Below are 18,557 nucleotides of genomic sequence, written 5' to 3' on the forward strand. Positions count from 1 at the left end.
TGGTTAAATAAGTATGGCACATTCCATATAACAGAACACTAGGCAGCAGTTAAAGAGAATGAGATGACTACATGCTTATACGGGAAGATCTCCAATATAATGTTAAGGACAAAGGCAAGGTGCCCAAGCGTACACATAGTGTGCTTCTACTGGGGTGGGAGGATAGAAGGATATATTGCACATAACTTTGTAAACGCATAGACCGGAAGAATATAAAGGGTAAAGGGTGGTTGCTCTCCAAAGAAAACTGAATCGCTGGGATCAAAGGAAGGAGGGAGATTTTATTTTAATCTTTTTGTACCTGTACATGAATTATCTGTTTTGAAAATCCATTGTGCCATCATCTCAGAATCAAACAACTACCTTGTTATCAGTTCTAAAAATTAGTTTATGTATAGCTTTCTTGGTGAAATAAACACAACTAAAAGGTATTCAACTAAAAAATATTTTTCAAAATATAATAAAGTACTTGAATGCCTGCACAGAATGTTGAGCTTGGTTACCAGGTGAGTAAATGGCCTTGAATTTTTTGCTTGGTCTTATCAGTTCTTAAAGTTCAGAGTGTACAGTATCTGAAAATTTGGAAAGCAGGCTTTTGGATAGCAACTACTTCCTTCTGTGACTGCTGCTGATCTGAGTTCAGCCAGGGAATTCAAACCCTGGATTGGTGGTTAAAATAGAAGCCTTACTTAAGGTCCCTTCTAACCAGGAGAGGTTATATTGATAATAATAGGGCACTACCCTATCAGAGCTCTCAGGGTTTCTCTCTCATGATTGTTCTTTCATTCATCTGATCTTCAACTAGGCCGTAACCTCCATCAAGGAAGAGCACACGCTTACCTTGTTTACCATTGTGCTCTTAGCACCCAACGTGGAAAAGTTGCATAGTGGATGCTCAAATATTTGTTCAGTTGAATTGAACATGGCTTTTGTGTCATATTGTCCCTGCCCTTCTTGAAACTTAAAGCTGGTAAATAATTGACCATCTAATTGTAATGGCCAACTCATTTTCTTTATAAGAGAAGAAAATTGTCAAATAGTGCGATTAAGTCTTTGAGTTGGTGGTGAAACTTTCGAATTAAATATAATTTAGCTGTCCAATTTCTGTGGTACTACAGTAATTGCCACAATGTTTATAAAACGTATTACCATGTAACATTACCCATAGAAAGTTGAATCTTTACATCTTGCTGGTTTTGTTTATTTCTGCCTGATTAACACAATTAAAACTAAATATTTTTTGTTAAATAATGACTGTTGCATTGCAATCAGAAGTTCAGCATTAAAACTTATAATTGACCATTTCTTCTATTCTTATGCGGTTGAGACTGGAGTAACAATTTTTTTTTAAATTTTGCATTATATTGTACATACTGGGTTTTTTATTTTTTAATTTTTTGGCTGCATTGGGTCTTCATTGCTGTGCACGGGTTTTCTCTAGTTGCGGTGAGCGGGGGCTACTCTTTGTTGTGGTGCGCAGGCTTCTCATTGCGGTGGCTTCTCTTGTTGCGGAGCACGGGCTTTAGGTGTGCGGGCTTCAGTAATTGTGGCATGCGGGCTCAGTAGTTGTGGCTTGCAGGCTCTAGAGTGCAGGCCCAGTAGTTGTGGCGCATGGGCTTAGTTGCTCCGCGGCATGTGGGATCTTCCCAGACCAGGGCTCGAACCCGTGTCCCCTGCATTGGCAGGCAGATTCTTAACCACTGCGCCATCAGGGAAGCCCTGAAGTGACACTTTTATAATTATACAATACTCATATAATACTGTACTAAGTTATATTTAACACACCTGATCATAAATGAAGGTTAATAAACTGATTGCTTGACTAATATGCAGTTTTATTGCTTTTCCAGAGTTGATCTTAATGAAAATGTATGGTCATTACACTTATTGGTGAATATGCCCTCACTGCAATGACCATTGTCATTAGATTTGCTTGATAAAAACTTACTAAAGTGACTTTAAGTCAATGCTTTTAATTCAGGGGTGTGACTTTAATATAGATTTGTTTTGTCTTGTTGTTGTCTTTGTAAAAAACAAACAAAAAAAATCCATTCCAGTTTAAGCGTCTGGAAACATATAGGGTCTATCTTCCTGAAACGGCAGAAAGACTTGAGAGGACAGGATGAATAGGCAAGACTTTCCAGGGAAGGAACTGACATGATATGAGCATCATTCATCACTTGGGGCATCACTTATTTTAGTTACAAGTTGGCCAGCTCGAGGACCAGACGCAGACTGCAGAAAAAGTTTTGCTTGTCTTATGCAATGTTGGGTTTTTTTGTTTTGTTTTTGTTTGTTTTTCTAAAAATATTTATTTATTTATTTATTTTTGGCTGCATTGGGTCTTCGTTGCTGCGAATGGGCTTTCTCTAGTTGCTGTGAGCTGGGGCTTCTCTTCGTTGTGGTGCACGAGCTTCTCATTGAGGTGGCTTCTCTTGTTGTGGAGCACAGGCTCTAGGCACGCAGGCTTCAGCAGTTGTGGCCCGCGGGCTCTAGAGCACAGTCTCAGTAGTGGCGCACGGGCTTACTTGCTCCGCGGCATGTGGGATCTTCCCGGACCAGGGCTCGAACCCGTGTCGCCTGCATTGGCAGGCGAATTCTTAACCACTGCGCCACCAGGGAAGTCCCCGCCAATGTTTTTTAAATGCCTGAATCTGTCTGCCAAGTTATCTGGTCCCCCACTCCCTAGCGACTTACTCTCAGCAGCCTTACTCATGGACTTCACCTGCCTGGCCCTGGTAGCACTGGGTGCCTGGAGAAGAGTGACATCCTTAAAATAAACATGGAACTTGGGAGGGAAAGAAGTGAAAATGGAGATTTTAAGAATATATGGAGGGACTTCCCTGGTGGCACAGTGGTTAAGAATCCGCCTGCCAATGCAGGGGACACGGGTTTGATCCCTGGTCCGCGAAGATCCCACACGCCGCGGAGCAACTAAGCCCGTGTGCCACAACTACTGAGTCCATGCGCCTAGAGCCCGTGCTCCACAAGAGAAGCCACCTCAACGAGAAGTCCGCACACCGCAATGAAGAGTAGCCCCCACTCGCCGCAACTAGAGAAAGCCTGCTCACAGCAACAAAGACCCAACGCAGCCAAAAATAAATAAATTAAGTAATTCATTTTAAAAAAGGATATTTGGAATTCGAGGGAATTCCCTGGCAGTCCAGTGGTTAGGACGCGGTGCTTTCACTGCTGTTTGCCCAGGTTCCATCCCTGCTTAGGAAACTAAGATCCTGCAAGCCGCGCGGCGTGGCCAAAAAAAAAAAAAAAAAAAAAGAATATATGGAATTTGAAAGGCAGGTGAGCCCAATAAGGGTGGAGGCTAGGGATACAGACACAAGACTATGCATATAGGTTGACAGTTGAGGCTCTGAGAGAATGAATACAAAGAAGCTAATGGCAAAACTTTGGGCATCACTCATATTTAAGGGCTATAAATCATCAGAATCCCAATGAAGGGAAGGAAGCTGACGTAAGCGAAACAGGTTAGAGAAAGGTTACGGCCAAGGAAAGAGAGAACTGCAAGGATGAGTAAACTGTACCTAAAACAAACAAACAAAAAAGGGTAAACAGTACCAAGAGTAAAAAAGCTAAGGAGGGGGAGGGGAGGGAGCCGGTAGATTTGGTGATTAGGCCACTAATACCATCAAAGAGCAGTTTCAGCAGAGAAGAGTTAAAATTACAAAGACTGAAAGAGGGAATAGATGTAGGTGTATGTGGACACAGCTATTCTTCTAAGATGTCTGACACACAGGGAAGGAGCTGGAACATCATTCAGTGACATGTAGGGTGGAGGATCTCAGGATCTGGTGTCTTAAAAGAAAAAAGGCCAGTGGAAAGGGAGGCCATAGGAGGTTGGAGGGGATGGGCACAAGCGGAAGAGGAATCTCTGGGCAAGAAGAGATATGCCTCTAGTAAGGAAGAAGACCAGCAAAGATGGAAATGTTTTCAAATATTGAGGGACGTCAGTCAGGGGGAGCTAGTTGGATGGCCTACAACTGGTCGGGTGGTCAGCAGAGTTACAGGTGTAAAATTGTGAGCTTTAGTAGAAAAAAGGTTGGGAATTCCCTGGCGGTCCCGTGGTTAGGACTCCGCGCTTCCAATTCCGGGGTTCGATCCCTGGTCGGGAACAAGAATCCTGCAAGCCAGGTGGCGCAACCAAAAAAAACAAGCATGGTTTATTCTTAAGTGCACTTGTGTTAAACTATCAGTCTCTAGGGGCACAGCTTTAGGATACCGGTCAGTTTCTAATGTAAAGATATGGTTGAGAATTTCATTATAAGTTATTTCTTTTTATCATCAGGATTAACTCTCCCAAGCAAACGATTTTCCCTCTTGTTTGTGGATGCTGCAAATTGTGAAACTGATTAGGATCCCTTTTCAAGTTAGCTAATAGTTGAGGGGAAAAAAATCTGGATTCACCTCCAGCTAAGGAATAGGGCTTGGCAGCCTACATTTTTTTTTTCTTTTTTTAACATCTTTATTGGAGTGTAATTGCTTTACAATTGTGTGTTTGTTAGTTTCTGCTTTATAACAAAGTGAATCAGTTATATATATACATATGTTCCCATATCTCTTCCCTCATTTTTTTTATTGGCTTCATTTCTGCCTCCAATCCGTCATTCTACCCTTGTTCCTCCTTGTCATTTGTTTTTATTATCTTGTTACATTTCACATATCCTAGAAGCCACTTTAAATCCTTTTTCAGAACAAAAGAGAACATATAATATTAAATACATAAATACTTGAGATATTTAAGCACCTTAATACTTGTGGTAATTATTAAATAAAAAGCACATCCGCAGTTACAAGGCCACTAGACCCAAAAAAGCTTTTTGAAAATCTTACAACTTTCCATTTAAGAATAATGAGTGGTAGTATATAGAGCAGAAAGCCAAATTTGTAACAGTAGCGAATTACAGCAAAATGAGTGGAAAAATTAAGACTCAGCCAGATGTTTGCCTCAATTCTTTTTGTATGAGGATAGATACGTAGAGCCATTATGCCTGAGAATTTAAGAAAAGCAATTTGCCCTCTTTACTTATGGAAGCTTTCTTTCGAACTCAATTAACACTATTCAAAAATCAGTATCTAGTAGAGGTTAAGAACGTGGGCTCTGGAGCCAGACTACATGATTTCAAATCCCAGTCCACCACTTGGGCTGTGTGCCCTTTGGGCAACTTATCTGTTTCCTCACTTGAAAAATGGAGTTAACAGAAGCTACCCTCATAATATTTTGAGGACTTAATAAGTTTACATGAGTAAGGTGCTTACAATGGTGTCGATAATATTTTAAGTGCACAAAAAATTGGTAGCTATAACTATTTTGGCTTTACAGGTGATTAAGACTCATGAGGCTCTTGGGGTCCGTGCCAAAAGTTTGGATCCAAATAAGTCGATGACTAGCTGGATGCCAAAAACCCAAGCTAACATGTAACTGAAGACCAGAGAGGAGTCCTTCCATTGCCCCACTGAAAAATACGTATGGAAGTCAAACCTGCAATTCAAAAAAGCTCTTGGTTAATGGCAGTTTGAATACGTTTGATACCTTACTTCAATATTAACTGGCTCCTACTAGCCCTACTGAATTCGTTTATTAAACAAATATTTATTGAAGACTTACTTTATTCTGCAATGTTTTAAACACCACAAATCATTAAAAACCGACACACAACCACACTCTCTTCCCCTTATGGCTTCAAATTATCACCGTCAAACAAAAGCTCCGAAACGTCACCAAAATAGCAAAAATTCTCTGAAGTGCTAGACCTGCCACAAATTTAATGGAAATCGAAAGTAGGAGCCTATCACAATCTAAAGTCTTAAAATAATGAAAATAGACAGCGTGACAAGAAGTAAATTTTGGGGTCCCATTAGCTGGAGTCAGTCCCACAAAGGAGTGTATTTGGTAGGAGTGAAGAAAAGAGTGACAACTGCTTAGTCTCACTGGATCCTTCGCTCTTCTTCAGGAAGAATACTCCAGTTTGGGGAGGCCACATCACGGGCCAGCCAGTTGAAATCGTCAACGTCGCTCCAGTTATTTTTGCTCCTGTCTAAACCAGAGCCCTCGAAGTCCTTGTCGATCCCCGGGTAGCTCCAGGTGTACGGGGCGAACTGTATCCCGGTGCAGTCCTCCACGATTGCCCTGCTGGTCACCTGCAGGAAGATGCGGGTGTCTTTCGTGGTGTGTACGCGGAGCTGCTGGCAGGCTACGGCCAGCACGCAGTCACTGCAGTTCTCCAGGAACACGGAGGTGGACACCGGGCCGCAGAGCAGCGTGCAGCCTCGAGCCTTGGTCAGCCGCAGGGTGTTGGGATTGCCATACAGTTTGATTGTGCAGTTAATCAGTTGGGTCAAAAGGACGTCCCGCTGGTGCAGCTCCTCGGCTCTCTTCTCCAAGACTTGGGACTGCAGGTTGGAGAAGCCGCAGATCCAGCTGGAGCCGAAGCCTTCCTCCTCCTTCAAGGGCGGCGGGGAGGCCAGGATGCCTTCCGCTGCCGGGGCGCCGGGAGCCGAATCTACTTTGGTGGCTGAAGCAGCATCCTTCCTGCGGGTCTTGAAAGCGAAACGCTTCTTAGGCTGCAGCTCCTGGCGCCGCTTGGCCAGGGCCTCCTGCAGCCGCGCCAGCACCTCTTGCCCCTGCCGCAAGTCGTAGGCGGCCAGGAACAAAACCGAGTCGTTTAGAAGTTTCTGCAGCCTCTGCAGCCGAGCGGCCGCCTCCTCCAGCTGCTCGACGGACTCCCCGCCTTCCAGAAGCTCTTCCACGGCCGATCGCTCCCGAGAGAAGGCGGCGGCGAAAAAGTCGCTCTTCTCCTCCTCCACCTCCTGGTTCTGCCGCTTTTGCTTCCGCCTTTCCACCTCCAGTTGCCGCTCATTTTCTCGCCTCTGAAGCCGCTCAGGCACCAGGCTCCGGTCCCTCTGGGATCCCAAGTCCCCGTTCGCCACAGCAGCGGCAGAGCCACTAGCAGTCTCCATCTTGACTTCAAGCTTCCTTTCTCCTGCCTTCCTTCCTCCGGGCGCGCCCTCCGCGAGGCCTCCCACCAACGCGCCCTGTGATTGGCCGGACATGCTGACGTCAGGCCCCGGCCTTATTTTCTTCGCCCATTGGTTCCTCAGCGTCGGAGGGGGCGGGGATATGGGGCGGGGCCGACTGACTGAGGGGGTGGGAAGACAAAGGTCCTTGTGGATGGGTAGGGTGGAAGGCAGGCGGGGGAAGCTTTTTTTCCTCTTAAAGGGGCAGGACTTATATCCGGGATTGTGGGGTGAGTTGCAGCAGCGGCAGCTGCACATGTGGGTTTGTTTATAAGAACAAGGTTAGAAACTCGCAGGCCTCCCCCTCCCCCCCAGCTCCTTCCTACTACCCCCTTACAGGCCGGAGATCCGCTACTGGTGGGGGGAATGTGTGCCTGTGGTGGGTGGGTGGGACAGGTAGTGGTGAGAAAGATGGAGGGGGGGGAATATTACACCGCCCGGCCCGCGCCGGAGGAAGCGGCAGCTGGAACAGCTGGCTACGGAGCCTTTTGCATGCCTCTGTTTTTCTCCTTCTCCCTTCCACCACCCCTTCCCCCCACCCATTCCTGCCGCCCCTAAACCCTCATCCTACCCCCCGCCCCCCCCCCCCCGCCGCTGCAGTTCCGCGTGGCCTGGGGCTCCAGGATTCCTGCAGGCACTTACGGGGGCGGGAGAAGGCGAGGGGCACCGGAATGGGAGAGACTGGGTTCCTCACTGCAGCCAGGTTCAGGGGGCCCTGGGGAAGTCTAAAAACGGCTTATTTTTTTTGCCAATTACTGCAGTCGGAGGGGTGGGGGCGGGGGGAGGTGAGATTCCACACCCCCTTCCTCTTCCTCCCACGCCCTCCCCCCCACCCCGACCTTGGCCGTCACTCCCTCCGCAGCTGGGCGCTGCTGGTCTCGCCGGGGTGAGACCCCCAGCCCCGGACTCGGCGGCTGTCTGACGGGCCGTCGGTTGTTAGGAAAGTGATGGGGGAAATGTTACATTATTTCTAGAAGTGGTGGGAGGGATTTGTCACCGGAAGTGAATGAACCTAGCCTAAAGTCGGGACCAGGCAGAGGTGTGAGTGGGCACCCCGGACGGCGCAGTCGCTGGCAAAACCCAGGACAGCTGGCCAGGCCAGAACCGGGGCGCGGCCGGCAGCAGGCGCGGGGTGACCTCGTGTGCTCGGTGCAGCCCGGCAGAGCGCCGGGGCCTCTGACCCGGCCCTCCCTTCCAGTCTTCGGTTTCACCATTATCTCCACCCCCTGTTCCCAGACTCCGTCGGGGTATTTAACTGCCCGAGAAACTCACTTGAAATTTCAATGATACACCTGCATTTTGATGCAGAGAAGGACGGGAGGAAACAGAAGAATTAAGACTCATTTCCAGTTTTTCACGCCCCACACTCTTCCTTTCCTTCCCATTGAAAGCCAAAACCACAACTAAACAAATTCCCGTGTTCCTCCGCTGAAAGTCAGCACAAGTCACACTGGCAAATTCCACGGGGTGGGGGGGGGGTGAGGGTTATTGTGTGTTTGTGTGGGTAGACGTGCACCTGATGGAAACGGGGTTGCTAAAAAAAAATCCTATGCTTGCGCTTGTAGTATATATTCTAAGTTTTCGTTCTCTTTGTTTCATGGGCGAGATAGATGGAGGCTTTTGTTTTTTTGTGAGGTATGGTTCCAAGGCTGGTGAATGAAATATAACTGGTTATCTTGTCTTTGGGTAGTCCGGGGGAATGCAGTAGCTGCTTTATTTTATGAAGGGTTGATTTACCCAAGGAAGGTTTAGAGAAGATTTATTTTTGCTAGGGAAAAAAATCTGACCTGCCTCCCTTAAATTTTTCAGCAGTTCAATGTGTCCTACTCAAATTAAGAAAGTCTGTAGCCAAACAAAGTTTATTGGACTTGAGAGTTGCAGCTGGAGTTAGGCAACATTTTTGAATTAGCTGTAGTGAACCTATGGGTAGGGGGGGGTAGTGTTGTCTGTATCAGATGTGGAATGGAAGATCGTTAAACCCTTTCAAGAACTTCATTTCTGCCCAATGAAGAGGTTTTGGCATGGAGTCCAGTAGACTTTGGAAGTTTCCGAATATTTTAAGTTGGCTAGTTCAAACTTTTATGGAAAGGGAGAAGTAAAGGACAAGAATGGACAGGCTACCCTATAGACCCAGTGTGTGGGAGGCACCTTCAAAGACTGATGTGAGACCCCATTGGGAATGGACAGGGGTCAGGAGTATGTTCATCATGAAGCATTGGTTTGACAGTTCTTGACAGACCCCAGCACAACTGCAGGCCAAGGTAGGTGGTCAAGACATGGGTTTAAAGCTGCATTTCAAAAGCAGTAGGAAGGCACTGCCAGACTGTATTTGCCTGTTCTGATGGAAGGAAAGAGGGTGATGCATTACAGTGGAAATGTGGCAAAAGGCAAGCAGCCTGTGAGTGCTGAATCCCACTTTCAAAGATGCTTTACAGAGCTCGTGAATCAAAGTACTGCTCTACTGTAGACATCTTGGAAAGTGAAAGAATTCTAAGGTGTTCCAGACTTTAAAAATTATTTAACAAAAATTTAGATACTTTAATGGTTCAGTTTGTTAGTTAGATTTCTTTTTTAACTTTTCGAAAATTTAGAAGTGGAGAGCAGAGTGTTATGTGTACCAACTTCAACAGTTCCCAACTGGCAGTCTTGCTCCTTCTACAACCCTAGCCCTTCCCCACCCCACCTCACTCTGAGTATTTTACAGCAAATCCCAAACCTTATATTATTTCATATTTTACAAACCATAAGTATGTCAATATGTATCTCAAAAAGATCAAGACTATCTTTTAAAAACATAGCTGCAATACCATTACCACACTCCAAAAAAAGTGGTGATTATTTCCTCATTATCATCAGAGTTTCAGGCTATATTCACATTTCTCTGATTATCCTATAATTTCCTTTTTTAAAAGTTACTATATTTGAATAAGGAGCCAAACAAGTTCTATTCAACATGCCTAGTTAATATGTCTCTTTAATCACTTTTAAATCCTTCCCCCATCTCCCAAGTGTTTTGTTGAAAAAAAAAACAAACGGTCATTTGTTTAATAGAGTTTCCCACAGTCTGGATTTCGCTGGTTGCATCTCCATACTTTGTTTCTAATTTTAAGTACTTGTCATATTTATTTGGTCTTTTAAAGTCCTTAAGTGAATATTTGTATAGTGATATGCCACAGGAAATCAATAACCAAGTAGTAAAAGTGTGTAACACAATAAGATAGTCTTTGGGTGTGGTTAGACAGCAAAGAATGAGGCCTTTTGTGTTCTCTGGAGTTTATCAGGGACCCTGTGCAGGTGGGACATGCCAGCCACACCTGGGCAAATGAAAAGATCCAGGCCCTGTTTTCTAGTAGCTCGATGCCAGAAGGAGGTGTCACCTATTCATCTTTCAGCAAATATTGAACATGTAGTGGTTTAAAAGGATTCATTAAGAGTTCTGCGTGTCAAGTATGAAATATTAAGCAAATTTTCCTACCTGAGTTGCTGACTTTTCTGACCCAAAGACAGTGAAGGTGTCCGCCGTGAAGGCATGTGCTGTTCTGCAAAAGGCCCCAGATTGGTCTGGGAAGCAGGACAGGAGCTGCCCCTTATTTCCACCTCTGCCCCTGGCTTTCTCCTCCCCCTCAACACCCTTCACTTTCTGGGATGTTTTTCATCATTTTACACGTAATGCCTGGCACAGGGGCTGGTGCCGATTATTTATCTAACGTCAGTTTATTAAGCACTGTGCCCAGCGCTGAGCCGGGGAGGCTCTTGGGCTGCCGAGGGGCATGAAGATAGGCAGAGTCCCCTTCCTCCTTGAGGAGGCCTAATCTGGGCAGATAATTACAAAAACATGTGAAATAGTAACAGCGACAATTGACAACTGTTAGGAAGGACAGAGGAACAGTGAGTGCCCCTAGTGGGAGGTTTGACCTTGTTGGGAGGTCAGTGAAGCCTTCCGGAGGGAGGAGGAGGGGTTGAGCCCAGGCTGGAAGAAGGAGCAGGAATGAACAAGGAGTCATGAACACTGGAAAGTGTCTTCTAGACGTGTGGGCTCAGGGGTCACTGATGACTTTGCGGAGAGCTGTGTCCCAGGAGTGCTGTGGGCAGGAGGCACACCGAAGGGGTGAGACGAAGGGGTGGGAGCATGGTATGGAGTTGATGCTGAACCCAGATAACTCTTTGGAGAAGTTTGACTGTGAGGGGGGAAGAGGGAATAAATGGGGGGTATGAGGAGGCCAGTGAGGTGTTTTTGTTTTTTACAGAGAAAGAAGACATAAGGTCCGTAATATAAGGGTCCTGGAGGGGATGGGACCCAAAACACAGGTGTGAGGATTAGCCGTAGATGGAGGGAAAGACAGCTTTCTCTATGGCAGTGTTGTTTTAACTTTTTATTGTGAAAGTTTTCAAACGTACACAAACTTTTTGACCTCAACTCATAGTAACAGATGCATCATAATTGAAACAGAAGCTTTAAGAAACAGTAAATACTCTTAGGATGTACAATAGATGCTGTTTTCTATTCTTTTTATTGTATTTTTAAATGTTGGTCAAGACCCCCTAAATTCAACGGCAGTTTTAAAATGGTGTATCAGCAGGAGAGGGTGCAGCTGTAGGTAAATTTGCATGTTTGGTAGTTGGCAGATGAGTCTGATGGTGTCTGTGTGCTCTGTAGACAGTGGGGGGTGGGAAAGGGGTGGGGGTGTCTGCAAAGGTAGGGGGAAGGTTTGGAAGCTCTGTGGGAAGAGGGAGAGCGTGTTGCCCAGAGAAATGGGGCTCATGGTGTGTATGTTCAGCAAATACTTGGAGAGTGAAAAACCTTCCAGGTGGCAGTCTAGACTGACTCAGGGGAAGGAGCTGGGTTTGGGTCAGGCCAGAGGAGAGAAGCTGGTGTGGAGAGCCTGACCCTCAGAAGGCAGGAATCCCCATAGAGCAGCTTCTGTCCAAGAGTCTAGAGGCTTGACTTCTGTTGCCCCTCATGCATTCCCTACAAAATCTTCAGAAATTTACATCACTCTTCCAAGACCTGCACTGCCTGTCAGCAGATGACCTTACCTACTCTTCTCTGAGAAAAAAAGGCCATCAGAAGTGAACCTCACCTTGCCTCCATCTCACTAATGACTTCTCCATGAAGATCCACCCCTTTGCCTCTTGTCCTTCTTCAAAGCCAAGCCCTCCACCTGAGCTGTTTCCCTCCCATTTCCTAGGACCTCGAGCCACTTCCATCCTCTCTTTCTTCGTGATCTTTAATGCCTCTTCTTTGGCATCGCCTCTGAGCAAGCAAGTTCCCTCAACTTAAAACAATTTTCCTTTTTGTCCTTTCATCTACCCAAGCGAATGCTCTTTTCTCCTTCTCTTGTCAATAGATTTTAATTTTATTTATTTTTTGAAAAAAATGTTGGGGGGAGGTAATTAGGTTTATTTTTTATAGCTTTGTTGAGCTATAAGTGACATATACCACTGTGTGAGTTTAGGGTACCCATTGTGATGATTTGACATATGTATATATTGTGAAATGATCACCATATAGTTAACACATGCATAATTTCATATAGTTACCTTTGTGTGTGTCTGTGTCTGTGTCTGTGTCTGTGTCTATGTGTGTGTGGTAAGAACTTTTAAGATTTTCTCTCTCAGCGACTTTCAGATATACATTACAGTATTGTTACCAATAGTCACCATGATGTATGTTATATCCCCAGAACTTACTCATCGTATAACTGGAAGTTTGTACCCTTTGACTGCCTTCACTCATTTCCATCCAACTCCTCACCTCCCACCCCACCCCTGGCAGCCACCAATCTACTCTCTGTTTCTATGGGTTCAGCAGCACGGCTGGCGAGATCTTAGTCCCCTGACCAGGGATCGAACCGTGCCCCCTGCAGTGGAAGCGCGGAGTCCTGACCACTGGACCGCCAGGGAAGCCCCCAGATTCAATAGACTTTTAAAAATAGTCATCTACGTTTGCTATGTTCGGATTCTCAATTTCATTCCTTCCTTAGCCATCTGACTGCTGCCTCTGCTACTTTATTTGAAAATCCCCATTCCCTCCTAACGTTCAAGTCCATTGTTCAAGTCCATTGTTCTTTGTAGCTCTAAGCACTGGATGACCCCTTCTTCTCAAAATATGGCTCCCTGGTCCTGTCAGTTCTCTGTCCATCCCTGATCACTGTTCCTTGTCTTCTTCATAAGTTTCTCTCCATCCACCCCTTAAGTATCCACAGGGCCAGATTTCTATCCTGGTACCCCTTTTCTCGTTCCTCGAACCTCCTCTGTTGAGCTCACCTTCCCCTCCCAGGGCACCAGGTCCTGTCCTTATGCTGACTGATTCTCGAATCCCTATCTCCTCCTTCCACTTCTCTCCTGAGCCCAAACTTGAACTTCCAACACCTTTTTTGATATTTCCGTGTCTCCATATTTTTACTGTACAAAATATCTCATATTTTAAGATGGCTTAAAATGAAGTCCTTATTGTCCCAATGATGTCCTTTTTCTTCTACATAAGTTTCAGTTTATTACTGTGTAGCAAACCAACCCCAAACTTACTGGCTTGAAACAGCAATAATTCATTATTTCTCACAATTCTGTGGGCTGAGCTGGGGCTGGAGTCTCCAAGACAGCCTCCCTTACATGTCTGGGGCCTTGGTGCTGCTGTCGGCCTATGTACCTCATCTCCTCCACACAGCCTCTCTCCCACTTGGTCCCCTAGCATTCAGTAATTGGGCTCCAGCTTTGCATGGTGGCTGGCTCCCAAAGGGGCAAAAGTAGGTGCCACCAGGCCTCTTAAGGCCTGGGCCAGAATTGGTACAATGTCACTTCATTTGGTCAAAGCAAATCATAAAGCTGCCCAGATTCAAGATGGGGAGAAAGAGACTCCACCTCTTGATGGGTGGAGCACAGGCATTCAGAGGGATGGAGGGAATTGTTGGCAGACGTTAACTCTTTGCAGATAATCTAGCATGCTGTATATAAATAGTTTTGCTAACTCTAATATGGCATTTACTATGTGCCAGGCAATGGCTGAGCATTTATACATATTACCCCATTGAGCCTTCACGACATCCCTGTGGTGTAGGTACTACTTGTTATCCCCACTGAACAGATGAAGAACTGAGGAGGTGAAGGTGACTTCCTCAGGACCGAAAGCTAGTAAGCAGTGGAGCCAAAATTTTAATTGAGGCAGTTGAGTTCCTGAGTCCAGGCTTTTAACACCACCTATCTGGTCTTGATACCACATCTGATCACACTCCTGACACCACATCCGTACTCTTACAAGCAGGAAATCAGAGTCATCCACAGAGCCTCATTCCTCCTCACTGGGCCACCCAGTCTGCAAATACCATTAATTCCCTCTCTCTCGCTCTCTCTCTCTCTCTCTCTCTCTCAGCTGGCTCCCTCTCTTCAGGCCTCAGCCCCCTCCTCATCTCCTCCTTGGGCTGTTGCTCTAGACCCCCATCTGGTCCCCGACCCCCGTGCGTACCTGAACTCCCCCAGTCCTCCATGCCTCAGCCACTTATTGCCCTAAAATTCAAGCTGATCGTGTCACTTTACCTAAAACTTCTGCTGGCTCCCTATTGTCTAATACTGTTCAGAGTCTTTGGTGTGGAAGCCAGGCCGTGTCCCCAGTGTGCCTCTCCAGCCTCATCTCCTACCATTGCCATTACCCCAGCTGCACCATACTGTGCTGTTACACCCATACTCGTGCTCCTTCACTTCCGTTTATTCATGCTGTGCTTATTAAATCAGAACTGACTCTATGCTAGGCGCTTTGCTAGGGGATGGAGGTGCTATACTGATGAACACACAGACAGGGCTCCCTTGGAGCTTACAGGCTACGTGAGGGATGCAGATGATTACAAGGTGGTGTGATATATACTATGATGGGAGAAATCTTGGGTGCTGAGCTCACACAGAGTCACCTAATCCAGAACAGGGGAATCAAGGGAGGGAGTGTCTTTTAGGAAATCGAAGCTGGATCTTAAAGAATTAGTGAAATCTAACCAGGTGAAGGGAGAAAGCAGAGTCATTCTAGCACTGTTCTAGGTGCTGGAAATACTGCAGTGAACAAAACAGACAGAAAGTTCCGGACCTCAAGCCTGGAGAGCTCCAGTTCCCTTGGCAGCAGAGACGGGGCATGTGCAGCAAACCTGTCAGATGTGTTGGACTAGGGCAAGCTTCTCAGCCCTGGCTGCGTGTTAATATCACACAGAGAGCTTTACAACACCCTGATGTCCAGGGCCTTCCCCTGAGTAATTCAGTCATGATGTCTGGGAGTGGGATGTGACGTTGGTATTTTTTAAAGCCCCCCAGGTGGTTCTGCTGGGCAACCAGGGTCATAAGCCACCGTGTTAGAGGAACTGAAGATCAGAGATGAGGTTAAGGAGGTGAGCAGAGGCCAGATGACCAAGGGTCTTGTAAATCCTGTTAGGAAGTTTTGTCTTAAACTTGAAGGCACTGGGATCTAGTGAAGTTTAAGCAGGATAATGACAGGATCAGGTGATTCCTACCACCCACCTTTTTTTTTTTTTTTTTTCCCCTTTAACAAAGGCTCAGTCTAGATTGTCTGTGCTGAATGGATTCACATGGAGCAAAAGTAAACTGATGTCCCTTTGGAGGCTGTTGCAGGAGCCAATGAGAAATGGTGGTACTGGGCTATGGTGAGGGGAGTGAGGATAGAGAAGGAAGAGGAAATGTCTGAGAGAGACTTAGAAGGAGACTAGACAGGACTCAGGGATTCACTGGAAGTAAGGGCTACAGGAGGGCAAAGAGTTGTGGAAGGTTCCAGCTTGGAGAGCTGGGTCTGTATTGGGCTTGGTGCCAGGACAAGCGGGTTTGGAGAAAGAACTGGTGGGTCCATGTGGGACCTGCTGCTTGCTCCCTTGTTCTGCTGCCTGCAATCTTGTGCTTTTTCTTCTCTGCATGACAGGGCACTTGTCTCCTATAAGACCTCTTTTACACATCTCTTCTTCCAGGAAGCCTATCTGGATTCTCCCCTCCATTGGCTCTGGGTGAGTGAGTGTCAGTATCCTGACTGTATTTACAGGTATCTATTCTGTAGCTTGGGCTCCTCCAAGTAGGAATGTGTTTTATTCTATGCCTAGCACAACACCTGATACACATTAATAAATGCTTGTTAAATAGATGAATAATGGATGGAGAGTTGGGCCAGAAGCAAGACTTCTCCTAGGAGTGTGAATAGAAGTGGGTCTGGGGGCTTGCTGTTCTCTTTCCTAGGGTAAAGGATGGAAGGAGTCCAGGGACAGAGAAGAGGATATTTGCTGAGCTGATCAGGAAAGAGGCCTAGTTAAAGAGGTGTCAAGCCACTGACTCTAAGATAGAGCGATATGTAGTCAGCTATCTGAATTGTCTTCTTTAAATTGAGGTATAGTTATGTATAATATTATATAAATTTCAGGTCTACAACATAGCGATTCACAATTTTTAAAGATTATACTCCATTTATAGTTATTATAAAATGTTGGCTATATTCCTTGTGCTGTATAATATATCCTTGTAGCTTATTTATTTTATACATAGTATCAATAGTTTGTACCTCTTACTCCCCTACCCCTATCTTGCCCCTCCCCCCTTCCCTCTCCCCACTGGTAACCACTAGTTTGTTCTCTATATCTGTGAGTCTGTTTTGTTTTGTTATATTCACTAGTTTGTTTTATTTTTTAGATTCCACATTTAGGTGATATCATACAGTATTTGTCTTTCTCTGTCTGACTATTTCACTAAGCATAATACCTTCCAAGTCCATTCATGTTGTTGCAAAAGGCAAAATTTTATTCTTTTTTATGGCTGAGTAGTATTCCATTGTGCATGTGCACGCACACACACGTGTGTGTGTGTGTATCACATCTTCTTTATCCATTCATCTGTTGATGGACACTTAGGTTGCTTCCACATCTTAGTTATTATAAATAATGCTTCTATGAACATCATTTGGGTGCATGTATCTTTTCAAATTAATATTTTCTTTTTTTCAGATATATCCCCAGGAGTGGAATTGCCGGGTCATATAGTAGTTGTATTTTTAGTTTTTTGAGGCACCTCCATACTGTTTTCCATGGTGACTGCACCAATTTACATTCCCACCAAAAGTGTGAATTGTCTTTTGAACATAGTTTCAAATTTCTCTCAGGTCAAAAGGCACATAAATCTCTTAAAGCTTTTCTGCATCTGTTCTTTCTCTGATGTCTCTTCCTTCCAGTGAGGTGTGATGGTGGCAATAAGTAGACAGATCTGAGTTTAAATTCTGATTACTAGCTGTGTGACATTGGGCATGATATTTAACCTCTCTGAGCTCAGTTTCCTCCAACTAAAAAGTGGAGATAAAGAAAAAGATATATTTCTCATGGGATAGTTGTGATGTTAAAGTAACGTGTGGGAAAGTACCAAGTTTTGGGCCAGACCTGTAGTAGATCCTCAACGAGTGTTCCTTTCTGCCTTCCAGTCACCAGGACCTTTGTCCCTTTGCATTTCCCAGAGCTCAGGGTCAAGGATGGAGCCAGAATTTGCTGTGTATATTATGACTTTCTCAGAAAGGACCCTGTAATGATTCTCCTAGGAACAGGTCTCTGGCCTTTCTGCAATTCTGGGGGATATTTGGCCAGAATTTACATGTAAGTAGTACTGCAAAAGAAAACCAAAGAATCCTATAAAGTCAGACCTGGGCAAGCCCTGAGGGATCCTTAAATTCCAGGACAAAAACTGGCTTACATAGTAAAAGGGAAAAATAAGGCTATGTAATGATTTTTTTTTTTTTTTAGTGACAAGTCATTCAGTTTAAAGAATTGTGTTGTGAGATCATATTCTTTCTTTTTCTTTTTTCTCCTCCCCCCCTTTTTTTTCAGTTTCTTTTATGAAATCCTTTTTATCTGTGATAGCTTCAGTTTTGAGAACCATTGATCTAATCTTACCTCCCTTTACAGATAAGGGAGTGTAAAACACTTGCATGCTATGTAACATTAATGGAATGTGAAGTATTTTCACAAACTCTAAGCTGTTACTTGACTGTAGGCTCCATGAGGGCTGTGGTGTGTCTTCTATTTTTCATACCCCATAATCCCTGCACACAGGCAGATCATGCCTGGCATGGAAGGCTCACAGTAATTATCTTTTGGAGGAATAAGTGAAATACTCAACCCAGGCACTCTAGAATCCTAGTTTGTGATGATATTTATTCTTATTGATGGAGCCAGTAAACTCCTTGTGGGATCCTCTGTCCTCTGTTGCCCAGCAGGGTAGGTGTTCAGTGAATGAGACCCCAGGTCACACAGAGTTCAGGCATGTCCAGGAAAAGATAATCCAAGAACCTGAAAGATAGCAGGAGCCACCAGGCCCTTCTCTCACATTATCTCATTTAATCTTCACGGTAACCTTGCCAGGAGGGTAAAAATTTGAAGCAACACAATTTTAAGATTCTTTAAAAGATACAACCAAATTTTAATTCCCAAACAGATGTGCACTTTTAGTACACATGATTGGGGGAATACCTTTTCAACCTCAGTTTTTTTCTTCAGTGTAAGGGGAATAGT

The 18,557-nt window shown here is 45.1% G+C and overlaps 2 protein-coding genes across 5 annotated transcripts in view; one reads left to right on the forward strand and one right to left on the reverse strand.

The window, feature by feature from the left end:
* Positions 1 to 1,995: 1,995 nt before the first annotated feature.
* On the reverse strand, positions 1,996 to 6,975 carry TBCC (tubulin folding cofactor C; the record flags this gene model as incomplete). Its single annotated transcript, XM_082345991.1, has 1 exon — positions 1,996 to 6,975. One exon carries the CDS (start codon positions 6,973 to 6,975, stop codon positions 5,944 to 5,946), a length of 1,032 nt encoding a protein of 343 aa, XP_082202117.1. The 3' UTR covers positions 1,996 to 5,943.
* Positions 6,976 to 7,038: 63 nt separating this feature from the next.
* Positions 7,039 to 18,557, forward strand: part of BICRAL (BICRA like chromatin remodeling complex associated protein) — a 105,889-nt gene continuing 94,370 nt past the window's right edge. For 2 of the 4 annotated variants that reach the window (XM_082345962.1, XM_082345958.1), the window contains exon 1: positions 7,039 to 7,313. The gene's annotated coding sequence lies outside the window, so the exon portion shown is untranslated. Of the gene's footprint in view, positions 7,314 to 15,941; positions 16,023 to 18,557 lie in introns of those variants that run through there. The other 2 variants (XM_082345959.1, XM_082345961.1) reach the window with 2 other exon arrangements.

Source organism: Balaenoptera borealis, assembly GCF_965194805.1.
Source record: "Balaenoptera borealis genome assembly, chromosome: 12".
Classification (NCBI taxonomy): Eukaryota; Metazoa; Chordata; class Mammalia; order Artiodactyla; family Balaenopteridae; genus Balaenoptera; species Balaenoptera borealis.